This window comes from Vipera berus, assembly GCF_964194415.1.
Source record: "Vipera berus genome assembly, chromosome: Z".
In the NCBI taxonomy this organism is placed as follows: Eukaryota; Metazoa; Chordata; class Lepidosauria; order Squamata; family Viperidae; genus Vipera; species Vipera berus.
In genome coordinates this window covers 128,457,789-128,482,510 of record NC_138205.1, presented here as the reverse complement: position 1 = coordinate 128,482,510, position 24,722 = coordinate 128,457,789, and the positions used below count along the sequence as shown (strand labels likewise).

The 24,722-nt window shown below is 45.1% G+C and overlaps 1 protein-coding gene across 1 annotated transcript in view; it reads right to left on the bottom strand.

Annotated features, from left to right (window-relative positions):
- Positions 1-392: 392 nt before the first annotated feature.
- Positions 393-24,722, bottom strand: part of MINDY4 (MINDY lysine 48 deubiquitinase 4) — a gene marked incomplete at its 3' end in the record, with an annotated part of 30,121 nt that continues 5,791 nt past the window's right edge. The window contains exons 4-10 of the mRNA XM_081346287.1: positions 21,068-21,329; positions 17,566-18,002; positions 7,719-7,777; positions 6,209-6,318; positions 4,604-4,720; positions 1,247-1,335; positions 393-417 (exon numbers count right to left, since the gene is read on the bottom strand). Of these exons, the coding sequence (XP_081202413.1) occupies positions 393-417; positions 1,247-1,335; positions 4,604-4,720; positions 6,209-6,318; positions 7,719-7,777; positions 17,566-18,002; positions 21,068-21,329 (1,099 nt within the window). The remainder of the gene's footprint in view (positions 418-1,246; positions 1,336-4,603; positions 4,721-6,208; positions 6,319-7,718; positions 7,778-17,565; positions 18,003-21,067; positions 21,330-24,722) is intronic.

Below are 24,722 nucleotides of genomic sequence, written 5' to 3'. Positions count from 1 at the left end.
TTAGAGTTAGGGGTTATGGTGCTGAGAGTTAGGTGTTAGAGTTAGGATTGGGATTAGGGTTAGGGATTAAGGTTATTGTTGAGGTTAGGTTATGGTTAATGTTTAGGGGTTAGGGTTAGAGATGAAGATGTTAGGGCTAGGATTAATGGTTAAGATTAGGAAGGTAAGAGATTAAATTTAAGAGTTAAGGTAAGGGGCTAGTGAGTTAGGGTTAACAGAGTCAGTGTTATATATTTATAAGGTTAAAGGTTAGAGTTAGGTTTACGGGTTAGGGTGTATCAGTGGGGTGTCACCAAGACAGATGTTGCCTGAGATGCTGGGGTGCATTGTACTCCCATTCACACATTATGCACCCCCTGAAATTCCTTCCACTTGGAAGTTCCCATTTGCATTCATCCCAGCTGTGTGATCACCTGCCTTTTGCAAAACACAAACAGAGAACAAGGTTTCAGTTGGTTAAGTCACCTTGACTCCCCACCTCTCTGTCATCCTTGGCTAATACAATCCTTGGTTGTTTAGGCAGAGGCATAGAATCAAAATCACGTGAAGTATTAGTACCAATTTATAAAACTTTAGTAAGGCCACACCTGGAATGCTGCATCCAGTTTTGGTCACCACATTACAAAAAAGACGTTGAGTCTTTGGAAAAATGCAAAGAAGAACAACTAAGATGGTTAAAGATGTGGAGACTAAAACAAATGAAGAACATTTGATGGAACTAGGTATAACTAGCCTAAAGAAAAGAAGTGCTAGGGGTGATATGATAGTAAGCTTTCAATATCTCAGGGGCTGCCCCAAAGAAGAGGGAGTCAAGCTATTCTCCAAAGCGCCTGAAGGCAGGACAAGAAGCAACGGATGGAAACTCATCAAGGAGAGAAGCAACCTGGAATTAAGGAGAAACTTCCTAACAGCGAGGACAATTAACCAGTGGAACAGCTTGCCACCAGAAGTGGTGGGCGCTCCATCACTGGAGGATTTTAAAGAAGAGGCTGGACGGCCACTCGTCTGAAATGGCATAGGGTCTCCAGCTTGAGCAGGGGGCTGGACTAGAGGACCTCGGGGGTCCCTCCCAGCTCTACTCTGAACTGAGCTGAAATCTGCATGATTCCCACGGCTTACACTTTTCAACTCCACCACGGAGGTCAAAGCTAGGATCACCCCCATTTCCCCCACAACAATAGAGGGGGAATTTCCTTGAACGGGAATGGAAAAGCCTGCGGGGCCCCTCGGGGGAACGTGGACTTACCTAACCGTGTTGTTCCGGCTACTGTCACCAAAGATAAGATGTTGGAGGACGTGGGCTTGAACGGCTGCCAGCACCCCGCATGGCCCACCCTGAAAGAAGCCAGGAAAGAATGGAGGAAATCAATACGTGTGAAAGTCCCCTTTGCAGGCCTGGATCGCTTTCACCTGGCCGATGGCCTCTCCACACCGCTGCTGTCCTTGGCCGCTCTCCGGCGACCCTCCCTCGCGGATACAATGAGATCTGACGCTGCCAGGTTCTTAATTAAAACTTCAGGTCCCTGGATGTTTTCCTGACGAGGCCGGGCCAGGTTAGGTATGTGGTGGCTTTGTTCTGACCAGCAAAACCAAATGCATCTGGGTTTTCCGATGGCTAAAATGTTAAGGGGGAGAGAAACAGCCACGGTGGGTGATTTCAAAGCCCTGTGAAAAGGGCTCAAGTTGGACAGTAAAACTCGGCAATTCAGTTAGAATTTGGGTCGGAGGGGGGGGAGGGGGATTGAAAGCGTTCCTCCCACCTAGAATTTGGGTTGGAGGGAGGAGGGGGGGATTGAAAGGTTTCCTCCCCCACCCCCACTCTTCAGGGCATTACTGATCCATAGGAAATGCTTTCGAATGAAAAAAAATATATGTACAGCTAGCGCTTGGCTTACAATCACAGCTGAGCCCAGTTTTTTATGTTTGTTAAGCAAGACAGTTGTTAAGTGAGTTTTGCCCCATTTTACGACCTTTCTGGCCACCGTTGTTAAGTGAACCACTGCAGTTGTTAAATCAGTAACACAGTTGTTAAGTGAATCTGGCTCCCCCATGGACTTTGCTTGTCAGAAGGTCGCAAAAGGAAGTCATGTGATCCCGGGACTCTGCGACCGCCATAAACAAGAGTCAGTTGCCAAGTGTCTGACTTTTAATCACGTGACCATGGGGCTGCTGCAGCGGTCGTTAAGTGTGAAAAGCGGCCATAAGTTACTTTTCCCAGTACCGTAACTTCAAACAGCCACCAAATGAACATAAGTTGAAGACTTGCCTGTATCAGGAATTTGCTACCAAACGACGGGCCGAGATACTGGCTGGAAGCTTTCTCTATTTGTCTCAGAGGAGGGAGAATTTTTAAAATCGTTTTTCAAGGGAAGGACTAACCTTTATTAACAGTTGAGGAGGACAGGGAATCAGGGATGAATTCTTTCTAAATATTTTTTCTCTTGGGAATAAACTGGATTAGGACAGGTATAGGCAACCTTGGCTCTTTTATGACTCGTGGACTTCAACTCCCAGAATTCCTGAGCCAGCCATGCTGAGGGGAAAGGGAGAGGTTTCCAAGCTGAGCCAAGCTGGCTCAGGAATTCTGGGAGTTGAAGTCCACAGGTCATGAAGGGGCCATAGTTCCCCCATGCTGGCTGAGGAATTCTGGGAGTTGAAGTCCACAAGTCATTTTTTATTTTATTTTTTTTATTTTAATCCCATTTATATCCCGCCCTTCTCCGAAGACTCAGGGCGGTTTACAATCTAAGCACAAATCAAATGTGCTTAGCAATAGCCTTCATTCTATGAAGTCATGAAGGGGCCATAGTTCCCCCATGCTGGCTGAGGAATTCTGGGAGTTGAAGTCCACAAGTCATGAAGGGGCTAAGGCTGCCTACCCCGGATTAGGGGAAACTAGGGTGGACAGGACAACCTTGGTACAGGTTGTCTTTGACTTACGAGAACAATGGGGACTAGAATTTCCATCGCTATTCAAGCCGGTTGTTAAGTGAGTCACGCCAGATAGTATGTCATCTTTTTTTTGCCAGGGATGCTAAGCCAATCATTGCAGATGTTAAGCGAACCGTGCAGTCCTTAAGGAAATCTGGCTTCCTCTATTGACTTTGTTTGCTGGAAGGCAGCTGACAAAATTACAAATGGTGATCACATGACCCCAGGACCTGCAACTGCCATGTATACATGCCAGTTGGCAACCATCCGAATTTTGATCACGTGACCATGGGGGTGCTGCAACAGTCATTAAGTATGAGGACCAGACATAAATCACTTTTTTCACTGCCGTTGTAACTTCAAGGTGTCACTAAACTAATGGTTGTAAATCAAGGACTACCCTAGACCACAGGTCCCCAACGTACGAGCCGCAGCACACTATCCGGCCATGGCCTCTTGGCTGCTGGGCCACCTGAGAAGCTGGGCAGTGCATGCATTTGTGTGCGTGCTCACCCCCCTTTGTGCCACCGTTGTCATGAGTGTTCTGCAGGTAGTGGCAGCGTCACTAGTATCGTGCAGGCAGCGGTGTTGCCACGAACCTTGCATGGGGGAAGCAGCACCATGAGCAGCAGGTGGGCGGCAGTGCGCCACATGAAGTTGGCGGCATTGCCATGAACCTTGTGCGACAGATGGGCCACAGCACGATCCTCACACACGGGTGGCAGTGCGAGTCTCATGCTGGGGCGGGATCGCTACAGGCCACAGCGCGATCTTTGCACAGGGGCGGCGGCATGAGCTTCATGCCAGGGCAGCATTGCTGTGGGCCGCAGGATGATCCTCATGCAGGGGCAGTGGTGTGAGCCTCACGCCAGAGCGGTGGCACAACCCTCGTGCCGGGGTGGCATCCCTGCAGGCTGCGGTGCAATCCTTGTGCAGGGAAAGTGGCACAAGCCTCATGCTGGGGGCGGCATCGCTGCGAGCCGCAGCATGAGCCTTGCGCTGGTGATAGCATCGCCGTGAGCCTGGCAGCGGCAGCGCCACAAGGCTCACACAGGCACTGCCGTCACTGAGAGCCTAACACACATGCTCGCAGTCCCGTTTGCATGGTGCACATGCTCGCAGCCTGTTTGTACGTGGGCATGCATGTGTGGCCGCATTCACATTTGCACATGCGCAGGTAACGCCCCTGCCCCTCCCTCTCCCACCGGGCTGCCAAGACAATGTCACTAAACTAATGGTTGTAAATCAAGGACTACCTAGACAATGGAAAGTGTCTGTGGAGACTCTTGGTCATCCAGCTCATGGTTGTCCTGAAGGTGCTTTTTCAAGAGGCAACTGGACTTTTGCTTGAAGTTTCGCTTCTCATGTAAGAAGCTTCTTCAGTTCTGACTGAATGGTGGAGGATGGAAGTGGCATCATCAACTCTCAGAAAGAGGACTAATGACCAGATGACTGCAAGGAATATAAGTCCTTCCCTCCTCCACTGTTCAGTCAGAACTGAAAAAGCTTCTTGGATGAGAAGTGAAACGCCTTCAAAGAAAAACAAAGTCCAGTTTGCCATTTTAAAAAAGCACCTTTGGGACAATGGAAAGTTCTTTGCAGGTGAAGCTTACCAATTCTAGTCAGCAAGAGGTTTTTAGTGATTTGGGGAGCCCGAGGGGGAAGTGGTTACCTTTTTTTGTACAATGCCGTATTTCAAATATGGGTTTTCGCTGAACGTAAAACTCTGGATTTTCCATTCCTCATTGAAGCATCCAAGACTGGAGCCAAAAAGCAGAGTTTTTAGGTCCTATATTAACAGAAAAAGGAAAGGTGAATGAGGGAATAAAAGAAAGAGCAGACATGAAAGAAAAAACTCCTACATTTATTTGGGAAACACATACAATGACGAAGACCGAGAGACACCCTCTTAAACCAGGGAAGACAAAGCTGGAGAACATATATACAGGTAGTCCTCGACTTACAACAAATTCATTTAGCGGCCATTCAAAATTACAATGGCATTGGAAAAAAGTGACTTACGGCCGTTTTCCACACCTACAACCGTTGCAGCATCCCCGTGGTCACATGATCAAAGTTCCTAAGTGAATCACGGCAGTTGTTAAATGAATCATGCTAGCGTTAACCATAATCTGGCTTTCCCCCTTGACTTTGCTGGGAAGGTTGCAGAAGGGGAATCATGTGACCCTGGGACAGTGCAACTGTCATAAGTACATGCCAGTTGCCAAGGGGTCAAATTCTGATCACGTGACAATAGGGATGCGGCGAAGTTTATAAGTGTGAAAACCGGACATATCTCATATTTTTTCCAGGGCCGTTTTAACTTTGAATGCTTGCTAAAGAATAGTTTTAAGCCGAGGACTATCTGAACAGGCAATCCGCCGATCAATTTTTACAGGGCAATTTTAATCAGGTAGAAAGAATTGGAACCACATTAAGTTCCAGTTAAGATAATTTATTGATTGTGCCTATTCACAAGAATCTAGTCGACTAATGCACAGCATCAAATTGTCCCTAGATAACAGTCAATGAAATTTAAAAGGAGTTGGACTTAAACCTTTTGTGGTAACGTAAGGATTCTAGACTGATGACTTGCTTGACTCCTCCCCCAGGCTCTGCTTGCTCTTCTCTTACAATTTGGCACATTTAATTCAGCTAAGGACGAACAAAAGGAAACAAATTCCTTGAGGGCTAGCATAGAATAAGCTGACCACATATGGCCTTCAGATTTTGTGATGTCCATAAAAGTCTCTGAGCTTGGTTGTTTGTTTGCACAGGTTTCCTGACCCGACTAGGTAACATCATCAATGTTACTGAGTCTCGGTTGCTCATTTTGTTGTTAGTTGCGAAGTCGTGTCCGACCCATCGCGACCCTATGGACAACGTTCCTCCAGGCCTTCCTGTCCTCTACCATCTTCTGGAGTCCATTTAAGCTCACGGTTGCTCATTATTTACATACAATAGCTTGCTCTGGCAGTGTTGATGAGGGAGAGGTTTTCTTCTTGATATTGATCATTAGGGTATTGCTTTCTGCTTGATTGTTTTTCTGGTGTTAATCCCTACTTATCTGGTTGTTAGCTGCTGGAGATGGCATTATTTTGGTCTTTTTGTTTCCTTCTTTTTAATTCTTTCTTTTGAAAGGTGTGCAAATATTGTTTATCTCTATGTGCCTGTTGATGGTCGATGGATCTGAGGGCCAAACTTCCAGAAATCTCCTATTCCCCCACCCCCATTCAGACTCAGTCCTGATCTTTGCCAAACTTAATGCACAGCTCACCTTTGCAAGAATGAAATCAATGGGCTTGGTTGTCAATTGACACATATGTAGAGCCAAAGGTTCAGGATCCTTCCCAACATTCTCCCAGCTTTCTTCATCCTCAACATCAACTAATAGGGGAAAATAAGAGGTCAACATCTAGGAACAGTCACTGTAGTAATCTAGCAGCAACTTATGGCCTATTAGAGCACAAAATTTTATTTGAATTTTCTATTTTCAAACCACTCTATACTTCAAAGTCCTTCAATATTCAAGTGTTTGCGCTTTAATATTCAAGGTTAAAATAGCGTTTTGTTATTTTTTTAAACTAAAACTTGGTTTTTTTTATCTCCTTGAGATGAAACCCACTGATGAAACAGGTTATGCCATCCTTAACCACAGTTAATATATCACCAGCAGAGTTCGGGCAACACCGATAGCCTTAAACTATTCCTTATATGTCATGGTGATGTCATTCACCCAATGGACTAGGTTGAGAACAAGAATGCAATAGGGTTCAAAAGGCACAGGATGTAAATATGCAAGTGTGCTTCTAAAGCAGGGGTGTCAAACTCAATTTCATTGAGGGCCACATCAGCATTGCGGTTGCCCTCAGGGGGCCGGGTGGGTATGGCCAGGGTGGGCGTGGCCTACTGGGTGGGCGTGGCTACAGTGTGTATGGCCTACTGGGTGAGCATGGCCAGCTCTACATCGTTCGCATCAAGGGTGCCTATGGGGGCCTGGGCAGGAGTGGGACAGATCTGAGGGTCTCTGGTGGAAGGAGGGTCTCTGGGCCAGGGCCAAGGCAGTGGGGGCCGTTCCCTCACTGTTTCCAGGATGGCTTCCCGGGCCACATGAAGCCACTTCACGGGCCGGATCCGGCCCCCGGGCCTTGTGTTTGACATATCTGTTCTAAAGGAACTTCGCATAGTTATTAAATGAATGGTCACAGTTTGAAGATACCTAATACAGAAACTTTTATTGGAATTTTCTAATATCAAGTTCAGGACAAAAAAACGTAACACAATATATTGGTGCTTCTCAACCTTGACAACTTTAAGATGGGTGGACTTCAACTCCCAGAATTCGCCAGGTCAGCAGAACAGGTTTCCCCTCTCCTCTCCAAGTTTACTCCTCCTCCTCCTCCTCCTCCTCCTCCTCCTCCTCCTCCTCCTCCTCCTCCTCCTCCTCCTCCTCCTCCTCTTCTTCTTCTTCTTCTTCTTCTTCTTCTTCTTCTTCTTCTTCTTCTTCTTCTTCTTCTTCTTCTTCTTCTCTTCCCTATCTTCTCCATTTCCTACTTATCTTCTTTCTCCTCCTTCCTTCCTCCCTTTCCTCCTCCTCCTCCTCCTCCTTCTTCTCCTTCTCCCTATCTTCTCCATTTCCTTTCTCCTTTTCCTTCCTTCCCTCCTTCCTTCCTTTAGAGATGGAATGCCCCTTGCTGGGTGTGGCATTATGGGAGTTGAAGTCCACCATCTTAAATTTACCATGGAAGAGAAACAGTGCAGCAAATATTTCACCAAACAGAACTGACCTAATTCCAAAATGTCTCTGGGCAAATAATCTTTTCTGGATGCAGATGTGGGAGATCTTCTGAAATGAAATAAGGTGGAAAAAGCACACGGTCAAATCTTTTCCGAGACGTGGCTAGATTTAAGTGGATTTAACCAAGAGTGAATGGAGAATCAAAATATTTCATGAGCAAATTGCTCACCAGAGACACTGGGGCTTTCATTTTTGAAGGCAGAGCTAGAAAACTTAATTCTCAGAACTTTATACCCACCATACGATGAAAGTTTACCACGTGGACCTTAGCACAGGGGATTAATGTAGTAGTTATTCCCAGAAAGCCTCTTTTGAACAAGGCTACTGGGATTGGGGATCTTAAAATGTTATAGCCACCTGTCAAAGATTTCTGCTCTGCAGCCTGGAGGGGTGATAGAGGGGATGGTTCCGTGGAAGTAGCCGGCAAGTGTGCACAGCTCCATTTGCTCAGTGGGCCTGTGCACCCACTCACCCAGGTGCACCTGCTCAGGGGATTGGGGCCCCCTGATGCAGAGGACAGGAAATCTCCCACAAACGGGACTAAAAATGGTCCAACCATTTTGCTGCCTGAAAAAACAGGAAACTTTGCAAAACTTGCCAAATCAATCCCAGCTGCCTATTTGCAATTCGTATTTTAACCTTTGTGCAAAAAAATTGCGTCCTTGTTTATTATTGTTATGCTTAGACAGGTCTGAGCCACTTCCAAATATTATCTGTCTCTGGTGGAATTCAGCTCTCATTACCTTAGCAACAAATCTCATTTACTTTAGCACTTGCTGAGTCAAAGTTATCTTCCCTGCTCCTCATACATCCTGTCTGAAAGCTGGGTCATGGCAACCAGACTAATCTTCTTATTGGTTTGAGATGCCCATACAAGCAGTTTGCTCAGTCAGAGCAGGTTAGTTAAATCAGAGAGTTGTTGGAATGGGCTAACTCACGCAGCACAAAACCTTTTATATTTCCTCAAAGTGCAATACTAGACCAAGGATAGGCAACCTCGACTTCAACTCCCAGAATTCCTGAGCCAGCCATGCTGAGGGGAAAGGGAGAGGTTTCCAAGCTGAGCCATCCCGGCTCAGGAATTCTGGGAGTTGAAGTTCACCAGTCATAAAAGAGCCAAGGTTGCCTACCTCCAGCGTAGGCCTAGGCCGCTTTATGACTTGTGGACTTCAATTCCCAGAATTCCTGAGCCACCCATGCTGAGGAGAAATGGAGAGGTTTCCAAGCTGAGCCATGCTGGCTCAGGAATTCTGGGAGTTGAAGTCCACCAGTCATAAAAGAGCCAAGGTTGCCTACCCCTGGCCTAGACAACACGTTATTTCATTATGCAGGAGAACCCAGGGCCTTGTTCTGCATGCTGGCCCTATGAACCTCGAATTTTGGGCTCCTTTCCCGCCAGTCCAAAGCATATCGCGGAATGAGAATTACAGGCAATCCTCAATTTAGAACAGTTTATTTAATCACCGTTCAAAGTTACAATGGCACTGAAAGAGGGAGGGAGGGAGGAAAACGTCTAAATCAAGCTGTACCATTTCTAAGATCCCATCAAGGTTAGAGAAATCCTCAACCCTCTTTGCTGATGGCCAGGAATAGATTCAAGAAAAGATGACTCATTGAAATAACCCATGTACGACCCAACATGGAGACTGATTCGCTGGTATTGTGGGTGACTCAAGGCAGAAGGAACATGCCAACATTCTTGTGGAAAAGCCCTGTCACGATGAGTCAAAAGACTGAGACTCAGGAAAAAAAAAGTAGTTTTGGTGTGAGATGCCACCCATTTCTAACCCTGGCAATGTAGGCCATAATTAGAAATTCAGACTTTCCCTGACGATGTCTCTTTCTTAGCCACCTGTTCATTTCCAAGAGTTCTGTTTTTGTTTCTTCACTACCGGCCTCCCTCCATTCCCAGACTTGCGGCGGGGATGAGCGCGATCCAGCGGCGACACCCCCGGTCGGGCCCCGTTTGCCCTGCCCCCATTTCTCCTATGGACCAGGCTGACTCTTACTAAAACATTTCCCTGGCTGTGGCTCTTCCCCAGGCTCCCGAGATCATTCCCACATGTGAAATACACTCTTCTGAGCCCTTCAGTTGAGGCTATTCTTTCTCTGCCTTTTGGGAAACTATTGTTCTCCTTTAACTCCTCCTCCTCATCCGAGGCCTTCTTGCCTGCAAGGAAATGGACTAATGGAGAAGATTGTGGCTGGACAGTGTGAATCAGAATCACAAACAGAAAAGAACTGGAAGGGACCTTGGAGGTCTTCTAGTCCAGCCCCCCCGGCTCAAACTGGTGTGGATGAAAGGGAAACGTATATAAAGTGCGATGTACGAGTTGGGATATTTTATTTATTTTTTTATTTTAATTCCATTTATATCCTGCCCTTCTCCGAAGACTCAGGGCGGCTTTACAAACTTAGCAGTAGCCTTCATTCTATGTATATGCCTGCTTATTAGGGCTTTCACACACACACCAAGCGGCATTATTACAAAGTCAGCTTATTGCCCCCAACAATCTGGGTCCTCATTTTACCTACCTCAGAAGGATGGAAGGCCGAGTCAACCTTGAGCCTGGTGGGATGCGAACCTGCACTAATTGCAGGCAGCTGGTGTTACTTAAGGAGGCATTAGCCCACTGCTCCACCAAGGCTCATAATCACATATGGGCGTGATTAAAAATAAGAATGGTGTACAAGAAGATGAAAATGCAGACAGACCTGCAAAACAGAAATAAATATATCTGGAGCACCCCTTGAACACCATCGGCACTGACAAAATCCCCATCCGTCGATTGCAAAATAGAGCTTAATATGGCCCAGTTTTCATCCTGCGATGAGACCATTAATCCATCAGACAATAACATTTGTCCTTGGGAAAGACGCAGCAAATGGACAAAAAAAGGCCAAATCCAGTGTGAACTGTGACTGTACTGCCAAACTCTGAGTGCTGGAGGCTTTCAAGAAAAGGTTGGAGAGCCATTAGACCAGAATGGTATAAAATCTCTTGCTTGAGCAGAGGGTTGGACTAAATGATCTCTGAAGTCCCTTCCAGGCCTATGATTCTACTTTCTACGCTCCTTCTAGATTAACCAGCATTAGAAGACCTTTGAAGTCTGAAAGTATGATTCTGCCCTGCAAAGAAACTACTAGACTAGAGGATCCCTTCCAAGCTGTAATAGTAATAGTAGTAATAATAATAATAACAAAGCAACAAAACAATTAATGATGATTGATGATGATGATGATGAGAGGAGGAGGAGGAGGAGGAGGAGGAGGAGGAGAAGAAGAAGAAGAAGAAGAAGAAGAAGAAGAAGAAGAAGAAGAAGAAATAACTAGATATTAAGACTTTGGAAAAAGTCTAGAGAAGAGCAAGTACAAAGCCTGGAGACTACAAAATACAAAGAACAGTTGCAGGAATTGGGTATGTCTAGTTTAACGAAGAGAAGGGTGAGGGGGGACATGACAGCAGCCTTCCAATATCTCAGGGGCTGCCCCAAAGAAGAGGGAGTCAAGCTATTCTCCAAAGCGCCTGAAGGCAGGACAAGAAGCAACGGATGGAAACTAATCAAGGAGAGAAGCAACCTGGAACTAAGGAGAAACTTCCTGACAGTTAGAACAATTAACCAGTGGAACAACCTGCCTCCAGAAGCGGTGAATGCTCCAACACTGGAAGTTTTTAAGAGGAGACTGGACAGCCAGTGGTCTGGAATGGTATAGGCTCTCCTGCCTGAACAGGGGGTTGGACTAGAAGACCTCCAAGGTCCCTTCCATCTGTATTCTGATTGATTGACGTTTGCCCTGCCCCCATTTCTCCTATGGACCAGGCTGACTCTTACTAAAACATTTCCCTGGCTGTGGCTCTTCCCCAGGCTCCCGAGATCATTCCCACATGTGAAATACACTCTTCTGAGCCCTTCAGTTGAGGCTATTCTTTCTCTGCCTTTTGGGAAACTATTGTTCTCCTTTAACTCCTCCTCCTCATCCGAGGCCTTCTTGCCTGCAAGGAAATGGACTAATGGTTTCACTTCACTTGTTGTTGTTAGCTCCGAAGTCGTGTCCGACCCATCGTGACCCTATGGACAACGTTCCTCCAGGCCTTCCTGTCCTCTACCATCTTCTGGAGTCCATTTAAGCTCACGCCTCCTGCTTCAGTGACTCCATCCAGCCACCTCATTCTCTGTCGTCCCATTCTTCTCTTGCCCTCAACCTTTCCCAGCATTAGGCTCTTCTCCAGTGAGTCCTTCCTTCTCATTAGGTGGCCAAAGGATTTGAGTTTTAGCTTCAGGATCTGGCCTTCTAAAGAGCAGTCGGGGTTGATCTCCTCTAGGACTGACCGGTTTGACCAGCTTGCAGTCCAAGGGACTTGCAAGAGTCTTCTCCAGCACCATAGTTCAAAGGCCTCCATTCTTTGGCGCTCAGCCTTTCTTACGGTCCAACTTTCACAGCCATACATTGCAACTCACTTCACTAGAGGGTTCCAATTACTGTATACAACTGACCCCACCCTGCTGTGAAAAGGAAGCAATCCATCAGCCTCGCAGAAAGGGACCGGAAAAAATAAGGCACATTGTATAAGCAAATTCAACTGTGCTCCCTGTAATTGTCCAATCCTTCCTTTGATCTGAAGACAACAGAGAAAAGGGCTGCCTTTACTGGAACTCCTCCGCTTCATTCACAAAGCAATACTTCCTCAACAGCTTCTGCGTACAATAGTCCATCTCCTCCAGCAAAGACACAAAGGCGGTTTCCAAAATAAGTTGTGGGTCACGGGCCAACTTTCAGCTAATGGCAAGGTGGACAGGAGGTGTTCTGACGCTCGAGGGGCAGAAGCACTGGATAAAGATGTGGATGGAAAATGGGGTCATTCCGGCCCAACGGTCTTCAACCTCAACATCATTAAGAGGTGTGGACTTCAACTCCTAGAATCCCCTAGCCAGCCATGCTGGCTAGGGCAGGGCTTTTCAACCAGTGGTACGGGTACCACCTGTGGTACATTGGCACCTGGCAGGTGGTACGCAACCATCCCAGAAAAGTGGTAGCGGGGGGAGGGGAATGAGCTGAACCGGTGGCAGCACCGCACAAGCCTGAGCAAGACACGGCTGGAGCTGCAGGGCTGTCAGGCCTCAGCGGAGGCACCAGGATCAGCGCTTCTTCGGGGCTGTCAGGGCTCAGCGGAAGCGCCAGGATCAGTGCCAGGATCCAGCTGGAGCTCAGCACTGATCCTGGCGTTTCTGAGCCCAGAAGAAACGCCGATCAGCTGGAATGTTGCAGCATCTCCAAGGTCTTGTGATTTACATTCAGACGCTTGGCAACTGATTCATATTTATAACAGTCACAGTGTCCCAGGGTCATGTGAAGTGACCAAAACCTGCTGCAACCACCCAGCAGAAGGAGGGGGAGATAAAAACCAAACACCACCCCACCCCACCCCCACTGCCAATCCTCAGCAGGAATGCTCAGAACAATGAAAACCTCGGACAGGAGGAAGAGCGCCGCTGGGCAGGCAGCCAGGTGTCTTGCTCAGCTGTGGCTTGGGAGGGCACTTTTTTCAGTGCCATTGTAACTTCAAACAGTCACTAAGCGAACTGTTGTAAGTCGAGGACTACCTGTACTTTATTACTTTTTTCTTTTTTTTTTTTGGTCATCAAGTTTTTGACACCTTGCTAGGCGACTGGTGGTACTCGGATGTTGCCATATCCTAAAAGTGGTACAATGGGTGAAAAGGTTGGAAAGCCCTGTGCTAGGGAGTCAGCCTATTGCCCCCCAACAATCAGGGTCCTCATTTTACCGACCTCAGAAGGATGGAAGGCTGAGTCAACCTTGAGCCACTGAGGATCGAACTGCTGGCAGTCAGCAGTCAATAGAATTAGCCTGCAATACTGCCTTCTAACCACTGCGCCAGTTAGTCCACACATCTTAAAAGTTGCTGAGGTTGGGAAGCATCTGTTTGTCATTTCAAATATACAAGTAAGAATTGACTTACAGCCTCAGTTGGGACCAGAACACCTGTTGCTAAGCTTATTGTGCACCTGAGCGGCGGTGAAATGAATGGTTGTAAATCAAGGACCACCTGTATCTAGTCAGGGGCACCTCAGCAGTTCTTTCAAAGAAGGTATTGAGGACGGCAACCTGATACACAGCATAACAGTGGTGGTCATTATGACAGAAATCAAAGATGGGTGAAGTCTTGTAAGAGGGACAAAGCTTGCCAGCTGCTACATGGAAATAAAAAGAACAAAAAAGATCCAGATTCAATGAACTTAGCCTGTGACCACCTTTAATTTTTTTAAAAAAGATAAATAAAAAGATCTGGCTGAAATGAATCATGCTTGAGGGCCTCATAATTTTCCAGGGGGCTAGTTACGTGAAGTAGGGGTGACACCACTATGTGCCAGGCTTTGAATTACCATGCCAGCAAGGGTAGGATTCGCACCTCATACAGTATCTGCCGGGGCTCTCTTATATAAATGGGGCCTAGCATCCTCCTCTCGGTGTGACTCTGGGGTGCCGTGTCAAACTGTAAATCACATCGTGACCGGCTGTATACCAGTCTAGTATCTGATTTTTTTGCACCTGAACAGTGCTTCATTTCAGTGGTTAAAATGGCCTAGATATTTGTATCCGAATATGGGTCTTTTTTAACATTCATGTGTTAGGTGAAATGATAATACAATATATATCACCAGTCCATGTATTTTATGCCACACAAGGAAGGGAGGGAGGGAGGGAAGAAGAAGAGGAAGGGACGGAAGAAGCACGGGAGAGAAAGAAAGAAAGAAAGAAAGAAAGAAAGAAAGAAAGAGAGAGAGAGAGAGAGAGAGAGGGAGGGAGGGAGGGAGGGAGGGAGGGAGGGAGGGAGGGAGGGAGGAGGGAAGGAAGGAAAGAAGAAGGAGGAGGAGGAGGGATGGAGGGAAACAAAGAAATCTGGCAGCCCCTTGATTCCCTGGACTTCAATTCCCAGAATTCAGCTGACACCCGCCATACTGGCAGGGGATTCTGGGAGCCTCCAAAATGACCAAAAGGAAAAAGTGGTTGGAAGTACAGCTGAAGGAAAATATGGCTTGGCGTGTGTAAAATTAACGAGCCTTCAATCTCGTGGACACAACCAACATCTTGGCACATAATCTTAATTTCAGTGTTTATTTGGGTGGCCTGGCAGTGCAAATTGCAGCTATCCTTGACTCACAACCATTCATTTAGCGGCTGTTCGAAGTTACAATGGCTTTGAAAAAAGTGACTCCTCCTTTTTCACACTTACGACCGTTGCAGCATCCCTGGGGTCACGTGATCAAAATTCAGAGGAGCGGCAACTGGCTCGTATTTATGACAGTTGCAGTGTCCTGGGCTCACGTGATCAAACTTTCTGGCAAGCAAAGTGAACGTTATAAATGGTGGGACGCTGCAAACAATGATATTTGTGGGCTAGTAACCAAGCATCCGGGACGCGGTGGCTCAGTGGGTTAGGACGCTGAGCTTGTCGATCAGAAGGTCGGCAGTTTGGCGGGTCGAATCCCGAGTGCCGCGTAGCAGAGTGAGCGCCTGTTACTCGTCCCAGCTTCTGCCAACCTAGCAGTTCGAAAGCACGTAAAAATGCAAGTAGAAAAATAGGGACCACTCCGGTGGGAAGGTAACAGCATTCCGTGCGCCTTTGGCGTCCAGTCATGCCGGCCACATGACCACGGAGACGTCCTCGGACAAGCGCTGGCTCTTCGGCTTTGAAACGGAGATGAGCACCGGCCCCTAGAGTCGGAAACGACTAGCACGCATGTGCGGGGGAACCTTTACCTTTACCTTTTTAACCAAGCATCCAAAATATAATGGTGTGACCCTGGGGTCACTGGAACTTTGAACCTAGATTGAAAGTAGCTCTGGTGAGGTCCAGCTTAACTTCAAATGGTCACTACGCTAAGTTAAATGGTCACTAAGCCTGCCCTGAGCAAGGGGTTGGACTAGAAGACCTCCAAGGTCCCTTCCAACTCTGTTATTCCATTCTATTCCATTCATTCCATATATTCTATTCTATTCTATTCTATCCTCCATTCCATTCCATTGCATTTTTTAGGACTATCTATATTATCCTTCCTTTTTTTCCTTCCAGAATCCCAGGCCCTTATAACTTTGCAAATCCTCTTCTTGTTGTTTTCTAAGCTGAGAAGTTCCCCATCCTTCAAATCTACTGTGCTTTACAGGAAAAGATTTATCAGTGTTTGTTACAATTTTAAGAGGTGATTTTTGCTCCAGTTTTGATAACATGATTTGGGCCACAAATCTCAGTTGCTACTGACTCAGACAGATTACCAAGAAAGAAAGAAAAAAAGAATAATGGCGGGACCAAAATTATTTTGAGAAGATTGCCCTCTGGTGGCCTTCCTGATACATGGCCGCCCCTGAAATATCCTATGTTTGGAATACAGGTAGACCCTGACTTACGACCAGAATTGAGCTCAAAATTTTTCTTGCTAAGCGAAACAGCTGTTAAGTGAATTTTGCCCTGTTTTACCACTTTTCTTGCCACAGTCGTTATATGAATCCCTGCAGTTGTTAAATTAGTAACATGGTTGTTAAGTGAATCCAGTTTCCTGGGACCATGCAACCATCATAAATATGAGTCAGTTGCCAAGCTTCTGAATTTTGATCATGGGACCCTGGGGATGCTGTAAGCGTTGTTAAGTGTGAAAAATGGCCATAAGTCACTTTTTTCAGTGCCGTTGTAAGTTCAAATGGCCAGTAAACAAACTGTTGTACCTCAAGGACTACTAGTATTCCTTATCTGAAAAATCTGTTTGGTGATCACTGTTTTGGTACTCATTGCTCCTTAAAAAATAGGTTCACTAGAATTACTATCTTGACTTACAACCATTCATTTAATGACCATTCTAACTTACAACAGCACGGAAAAGATGACCTATGACCATTTTTCAACTTATGACCGTTGCGGCATCCCTGTGGTCACGTGAGTAAAATTCACGCACTTGGCAACTGGTTCATATTTATGATGGTCACCATGTCCCGGGGTCACATGATCCCCTTTTGCGACCTTCTGACAAGCAAAGTCACTGGGGGAAGCCAGATTCCCTTAACAACCGTGTTACTAACTTAACTACTGCCGTGATTCACTTAACAACAGTGACAAAGGAGGTTGTAAAATGGGACAAACTCAATGGAAATTTTAGGCTCAATTGTGGTCATAAGTAAGGGACACACACACACACACACACACATACTTGTTTGCAGAAAAGCTGGTGGCTTTCCACAAATGGCAGCCTCTGGAGCAGGGGTAAGCAAATATGGGCAATTTTAAGCTTTCAATCATTTTGCACACAAATATATCCACAGTGTTCACCAACCTGCTGCCAGCATCAAGTTCCCTTCGTCCAGTGCGCTCGCAGAGGGAGGGTCTTCTCAGGGTGCCGCCGGTAAAAGATTGCCGGCAGATAACACCCAGGGGGAGGGCCTTCTCAGTGGGTGCGCCTGCCCTCTGGAACCAGCTGCCCATGGAGCTCAGGACTGCCCCTGACCTACGCTCATTCCGCCGGGACCTGAAGACTTGGCTCTTTGAGCTCTCTGACCCAGGCTGAGAATTTTAACTGGGGTTTTATTTTCAGGGATAATTTAATCTTTTCTCTTTTAACTTTGTATTTTATATTGATGTGATTTTAAAATGACCTGTAAACCGCCCTGAGTCCTTCGGGAAAGGGCGGTATATAAATCTAATAAAATCTAAAATCTAAATAAAATCTAAATCTAACCGCTGTGTGTGAGTCCTCAGCCACGAGTGTGACATGCAAACCTACATTTTTAAAATGCTTCATTTAACAGAAATCCCCCCGAGAGCTGACCTGAGGTCTGTAAGCGGAGCCTCGCTTTTCTGCATGGATTTCACGCCGCTCCAGTTTCCCATCTCCTTCCGAAAATCATCCAAGGGGTGCCTTTTCTCATAAGCATCATAGCCAGACACAATTTTCTTTGTTTCAGCTGGCCTGTCCAGTCCCGGCTTGGTCAAGCGGTCATCTCCAGAACTGTCCACATTTCGGGGTGTTGAAACATCTTTCTTCGCGCAGCGACCCGAAGGAGAGTTGGGCGAACTATTCTGACGAGCTTCAAGGGAATGCTCACTGCGGGCAGACAGGAGTTCGTCCAACGGTCTGGGAATTATGGTTTTCTCGAAGGAGTGACCTAGGAGGCTTGTAGAACTTTTAAAGGTGGCTTCCTGGCCAAATTCGGACGGGCTGCAAATTCCAGATAGCCGTTTCAGGTGCCTTCTTTTTAAGGAATCCTGTCGGGAACACCGAAGTCACATGGGAGGTATCAACTTAAAGGATTATGTTTATACAGAAAAAAAAACTGTCTGAGCAAGCAATTGATTGGAGGTGTAATAAGGATACTGCTTCTTCAAAACGTGCTTTTAAGAAAAAAAGACCTTTGGGGAAGAAATTAGAAATTAACAATGGCAACTTCTTATAAAGAACACTTATATAAGATGTTTTATAGATGGCACTTTCCACCTGCTAGATTAACAAAAAGGTTTAAAAAATACGTCTAGTAAATGTTGGAAATGTAACCAAAAATCTGGCACATATTATCATTTTGTGGTGGACCTGTGTTACAAGCAAAAAAAATTTGAACAAAAAATACACATTTGGTTAGAAAAGATATTAGGAAAACATGTAGATTTTAAACCTGAACTTTTTTTTACTAGGTATAATACCAGGAAAATCTGATAAGCAAAACGTATATTTAACATTATACTAACAGCAGTGAGGATTGTATTTGCTCAGCATTGGAAGAATGAAGAAACACCACCAGATGAAGAGATAATCAAGAAGATATTGGACTGTGCTGAAATGGACAGACTTAAATTGAGGATCAAAGAAAAAGAAGATACAGAATATTTCCAAACATGGAATTTATTTTATCAATAGTTGGAAAAAAAGGGGTAGAGACTAAAGATGTAACCTGCATTATTAAGCAAACAAATTAACCCAGACAATACGATGCACTAATCAACTGTAATAATATAAAATTAGTAAAATTTTTTTGAAAAGGCAGTCCTCGACTTACAGCAGTTCATTTAGCGACCATTCAAAGTTAAAATGGCACTGACTTATGACTTATTTTCACTCTTGCAAACGTTGCAATTTCTCCAGGATAAAGTGATCAAAATTTGGGCCCTTGGCAACTCTACTCATATTTATGAGGGCTGCAGTGTTCTTGGGTTATGTGATCACTTTTTGTGACCTTCTAACAAGCAAAGTCAATGTGGGATCTAGTTTAACAATTGTGGTGATTCATTTAACGATTGTGGAAAGAAAGGACATAAAAAGGAGTTTCGTTTAAAACTCAGTCAACTTTCAGGCTCAGGGCAGGATTAAAATTCATGATCTGCAGGGGATTAGCCCAAAGTCACTCAGCTGGCTTTCATGCCTAAGGCTGGACTAGAACTCACTGTTTCGTGGTGATTGGCCCAAAGTCAGTCAGCCGACTTTCATGCCTAAGACTGGATTAGAACTCAAGGTCTCCTGGTAATTGGCCCAAAGTTATCCAGCTAGTTTTTGTGCCTATGGCAGGGCTGAGAATTTTAATTTTAATTTTAATTGGGGGTTTTTACTCTTTCAGGGACTGTTATAATCTTTTAATTGTTTTTAATTTTTATATTTCTTGTTTTAATTCCCTGTAAACCGCCCTGAGTCCTTCGGGAAAGGGCGGTATACAAATCCAATTAAATAAATAAATAAATTAAATAAAACCTAGCATCTCCTTGTGTCTTATTTCAGATCAAATCAATCTTTATTGTAGTCAAAGACCAGCTTAGGGAAAGCGGTGTACAAAAAAATTAAAAATATAAAAAATACAAAAATTAAATTGGACAAAAAGCTAAAAAGTCTGAAACTAACAAGGATGAATAAAAACAAAAAAGTGGCCATAGAAATACAACAATAAATCTACCTAATGCAATAACAGTTATAGAGTTGGAAGGGACCTTGGAGGTCTTCTAGTCCAACCCCCACTGCTCAAGCAGGAAACCTATAACTTTGCAGACAAGTGGCTGTCCAGTCTCTTCTTAAAAACCTCCAGTGGTGAAGCACCCACAACCTCTGGAGGCAGGTCATTGCACTGATCAATTCCTCACTGTCAGAAAATTTCTCCTTAGTTCTAGGTTGCTTCTCTCCTTGAGTAGTTTCCAGCCGTTGCTTGTTGTCTGGCCTTCTGGTGCTCTGGAAGACAGGTTGACCCCCCCTCTTGTTTGTGGCAGCCCCTCAGATATTGGAAGACTGCTATCATGTCACCCCTAGTCCTTATTTTCACATGGGTAGGCAACCCTGGCTCTTTTATGACTCGTGGACTTCAACTCCCAGAATTCCTGAGCCAGCCATGCTGAGGGGAAAGGGAGAGGTTTGTAAGCTGAGCCATGTTGGCTCAGGAATTCTGGGAGTTGAAGTCCACTAGTCATAAAAGAGCCAAGGTTGCCTACCCCTGCATTAGACTAAGTATACCCAGTTCCTGCAATCAAATTTTGTATAAGATTTATTGTACCTTATACAAATAATACAATAAATCTAATATAAAACACTCTAAAATAATGGTGTAGGCATGGGTGCTCATTAAAAGTGATTTGTGACACAGGAACATATTTTAGGGCTGCTATGCAGAACCACACCACACTATATATTGTCAGAGAGTTGGTATCTGAGAGCACAGTAAGGTGTAGAGTTATCCTGTACTTCCTAGGTATTTATGCAACAATGGAGAAATGTGGTTAATTGAAATGTCTCTATAGTATAAGGATTTTTTTAGTCCTTTGGAAGACAACATGTGTTGTGGAAATGCAGGAAAATATAGGCAATCCTCAGCATACGACCACAACTGAGCCCAAAATTTCTGTTGCTAAGTAAGACAGTTGTTAAATGACTTTTGCCTCCTTTTACAACCTGTCTTGCCACAGTTGTTAAGTGAATCTCTACAGTTACTAAGTTAGTAACATGTTTGTTAAGTGAACCTGGTTTCCTCACTGACTTTGCTTATTAGAAGGTTGCAAAAGCGGATCACATGACTTTGGGACACCGCAGCCGTCATAAATACGAGTCAGTTCCCAGGGGTCAGAATTCTGATCATGTGACCAGGGGGATGCCACAAAGAGTTGTAAGTATGGCCAATGGCGATAAGTCACTCTTTTTCACTGCCGTTGTAACTCTGAACAGTCACTAAACAAACTGTTCTAAGTTGAGGACTACCCGTAAAGTTTAGAAATAAAAAATAGATTTAAAAAGGAGGAGGGGAAGAAGAGGAGGAGGAGGAGGAACAAGAAGGGAAGAGAAAATTATTTAAGAGTAAAGTCAAAACCTCTTGAGATTCATCCGTAGAAGCAGCTATCTTTCCTTGAGGTGGAAGAACACCAAGCTGGCCTCGCAGTTTCTCCCTCAATGCCATTCTGGTCTCCGTAGACGATTGTCCGGGAATCTGTGACACATCCAGAGGATCACAGAGTTTCTTCTCTCCTTCGGCCTGTGCCTGACCATCTACCGTGGCTCTTGCCTTGCCCTTCTCACTTGGCTTGGGACAATGCCTTCTGGACAGGCAGCTTATTCCCTCGTTGGTCTCATAGCTAAAAAAACAACCCGACAGTTGGAAGGATCAGTGAAATAAAAATAATCACGCGCCTGGCCAGCCACGCATCTCAGTAAAAGCTGAAGGCTGAAAAGATTCAAGAAATGAATCTTTAGGTAAGAAATGATTTGAAATTGCACTGTGTGCTAATGATGAACATCATTCAGCATAGCTAAGGCAGTCAATTCAGTTCAGTTTGTGGTGGCCAAAGACCGGTACAGATAATAAACCAAGAAAATTTAAGACATAATTAAAATACACTTGTAAAATAGCCTAACTAGCACCTAACATGTCAAATACAGGATATATTTTAAATTATAATGTAAGCACTAAATTATATGACATATGATATCTAAAATTACAATAAAGTAGAAGTATTAAGTCTCCATGTTGGCTCAGGAATTCTGGGAGTTGAAATCTACAAGTTGCAAAGTTGCCATAGTTGCTGACCCCTGGTGTACAGGTAATTCTTACATTGTGATACCTGGCAACTGGCTCCTATTTGTGACGGCCAGGGTCATGTGATCCCCTTTTGCGACCTTCTGACAAGCAAAGTCAATGGGGGAAGCCAGATTCACTTAAGCCGTGCTGGTGCAGTGGTTAGAATGCAGTACTGCAGGCTAACTCTGCCCAATGCCAGGAATTCGATCCTCATTGACTGAAGATAGATTCAGGTTTTCATCGTTCTGAGATCGGTAAAATGAGGACCCAGATTGTTGGGGGGCAATAGACTGAGTCTGTAAACCGCTTAGAGAGGGCTGTAAACCGCTATGAAGCGGTACATACTTTTTAACAGTTGCAGGGATTCGCTTAACAACTGTGGCAAGAAAGGCCATAAAGTGGGGCAATTCTCACCTAGCAACTGTCTCGCTTAGCAAAGAAATTTTGGGCTCCACTGTGGTCATAAATTGAGACTGCCTACAAATGATGTGTTAATTGATCTCCAACTGTTTTATTAAAAGAACAGCTCAACTATTTGTCAGAAATGTCTCTCCGAGTCCTGGTTGCCTACGTTCTGCCTGCCAAGCAGAAGTTCAATAGGGAGAACCTCCTCTATAGTCTTTTCAGGCAAAGCAAACTTCACCTGTAGCTTCTCTGCCTGCTTTTAAACATCAAGTGGAAAAGGAACTCACTAGAGCGGGACTGCTATGCTACACAAGGCCTAAAGGTGGCAGTAAGGAGCCCAAGAAATCATCATCTGCGTTTGCGCAGAGAACAATCTCTTCCCTCCCTCCTTCCCGAAGCTCTCACCATAGAGAAACAAACCAGAGCATCCCATGTACAATGCTTCCCATTGGCTGCACTGAAGAGGGACGGGGCAGGAGGCCGCCTTTCCCAGCTAGTTTATTGTACTTACCCCCGCGTTCTTCCGGGGTGGCACCCAGAATCTGGAGGGGAATGCGCATGCTCTGTCTGAGACTATAAATACGAAGCTCCTGAAGATGGACGCTCCATTCTGAGCCGCATCTCTGTTGCGGCAGGAGGGGGTGGGGAGGGGGAGTGAGTGAGGCTGCGTCAGAAAGGGTCGGGGCTGTCTGTATTTGTGAAGCGGTTCCGCCTTTTTGCAAGCGGCCGTGGGTGGCTGTAACTCGAAAAGGGCTTTTCTTTCCATCTAAATATTGTTCGTTTTTAAATCTGCAACAGCGAGGTCGCTTCTGCAAAGGGAAAGACCCATTGCTTGCAGAGGCAGGGGGAAAAAAACCCCATGCATTTGCACCGTGGCCTTGAGACAGAAGCCCCCAGCCCTTAATAACCATGCAAGGCAGCCTTCCATTCATAAGCCGAGTCAGGCAAATTAGAATCTGGAGTTCTTAAATCAGGGGCCTTCAAACCTGGTCCTTTTATGACTTGTGGACTTCAACTCCCAGAATTCCTCAGCCGACATGCCGGGTTGAGGAATTCTGGGAGTTGAAGTCCACAAGTCATAAAAGGACCAGGTTTGAAGGCTCCTGTGACCTAAATGCATCATTTGTCTTTTCTCTGTTCCCAAGGTAGCATTCAGAAAATGGCCCTGTTATCCCAACAACAACCCTGTAAGGTAAGACTGGGCAGAAACACCCCCATCTCAGAGCCTCTGTGGCTGAGGGGACTTTGAATCCAGCTGCCTCCTGAAATTAAGGGTGCCCCATCACAGAAGGCTTTCAGTAAGAGACTAGAGAGCCGTTTGCTTGGAACACCGTGAGGATCTCTATACAGCTGGGCCCCAGCCCCACTACCGGGCTGTGGAAGCAGTGGGCGAGCACATGTAGCTCCATTTGCACTAACGGTGAGCACACACACCTGCCACTTGTCAAACAGAGCTGTGCTTAAGCATGTGCTCGCCTGCCATCTGCATGGAACCATCCCCTCTTCCCTTCCCCCCACTGTGGAAAGGTTGGAGACCACTGTTATACATAGTGGGGAGGGAAGGTTGGACCAGAAGACCTCACGTGTCCCTTCCAGACTTACAGTTCTACAATCTATTATAGGACTTATACTAGTGTTTCTCAACAACAGCAAATTTCAGATGTGTGGACTTCAATTCCCAGAATCCTCCAGCCAATCATATTCTTTGGGGAATTCTGGGAGCTGAAGATCTGGCATGCTGGCTGGAAAATTCTGGGTGAAACGCTGATTTAGACTAAGGACCGGGCTATAGAACTTGGTTCTGAGTGTTTACATGACCATCTACTCATTGTTCAGACTTAATCCACAAGGAATGGAGTAGTTCAGAACAATCAGCATTTGAAAAGTACACCACAGAAAGCACGTTATATCACACCTCACGTTCATTTACTATGACTACAGAATTCATCTTCTAATATTTGGCAACCCCAAACTGTAAGTTTCAGGAATGTCGTTTAATGTATGTTATTAACCTTGTGGGAATACAGAAAGGGTTGAGCAGCGCATTTTCTAATTAACACATTTAGTTAAAAGGCAAAAAGCTCTGGAAACATGCCTTGAACTTTTAGCTAATAAAGACTGACCGTTATTAAAGTTTTGTTTCTTTAAATCAACCATGCTGATTGATTTACCAATTGCAGAACTCCAGGTGTATTCACACACATCTATCTTTCTGTCCGTCTATCTATCTCAATTATCATCTTATCGTCTGTTATCTATTATCTACCTGTTATCTATTTTCTATCTTTATCATCTGTTATATCTATTATCTGTCACCTATTCTCTATCATTTATTTATCAATCATTTTTATATAACACTCTTCTCACAGAAAAGTGACTTTTTGGGTAAGGCTGTATTTTGATTAATTAGTAAATAAGACATGTTATTTACTAATTGCCTGAATACAGGTAATCCTTGACTTACAGTACATCATTTAGTGACGGTTCGAAGTTACAATGGCACTGAAAAAAAGTGTCTTATGGCCATTTTTTACACTTATGATCA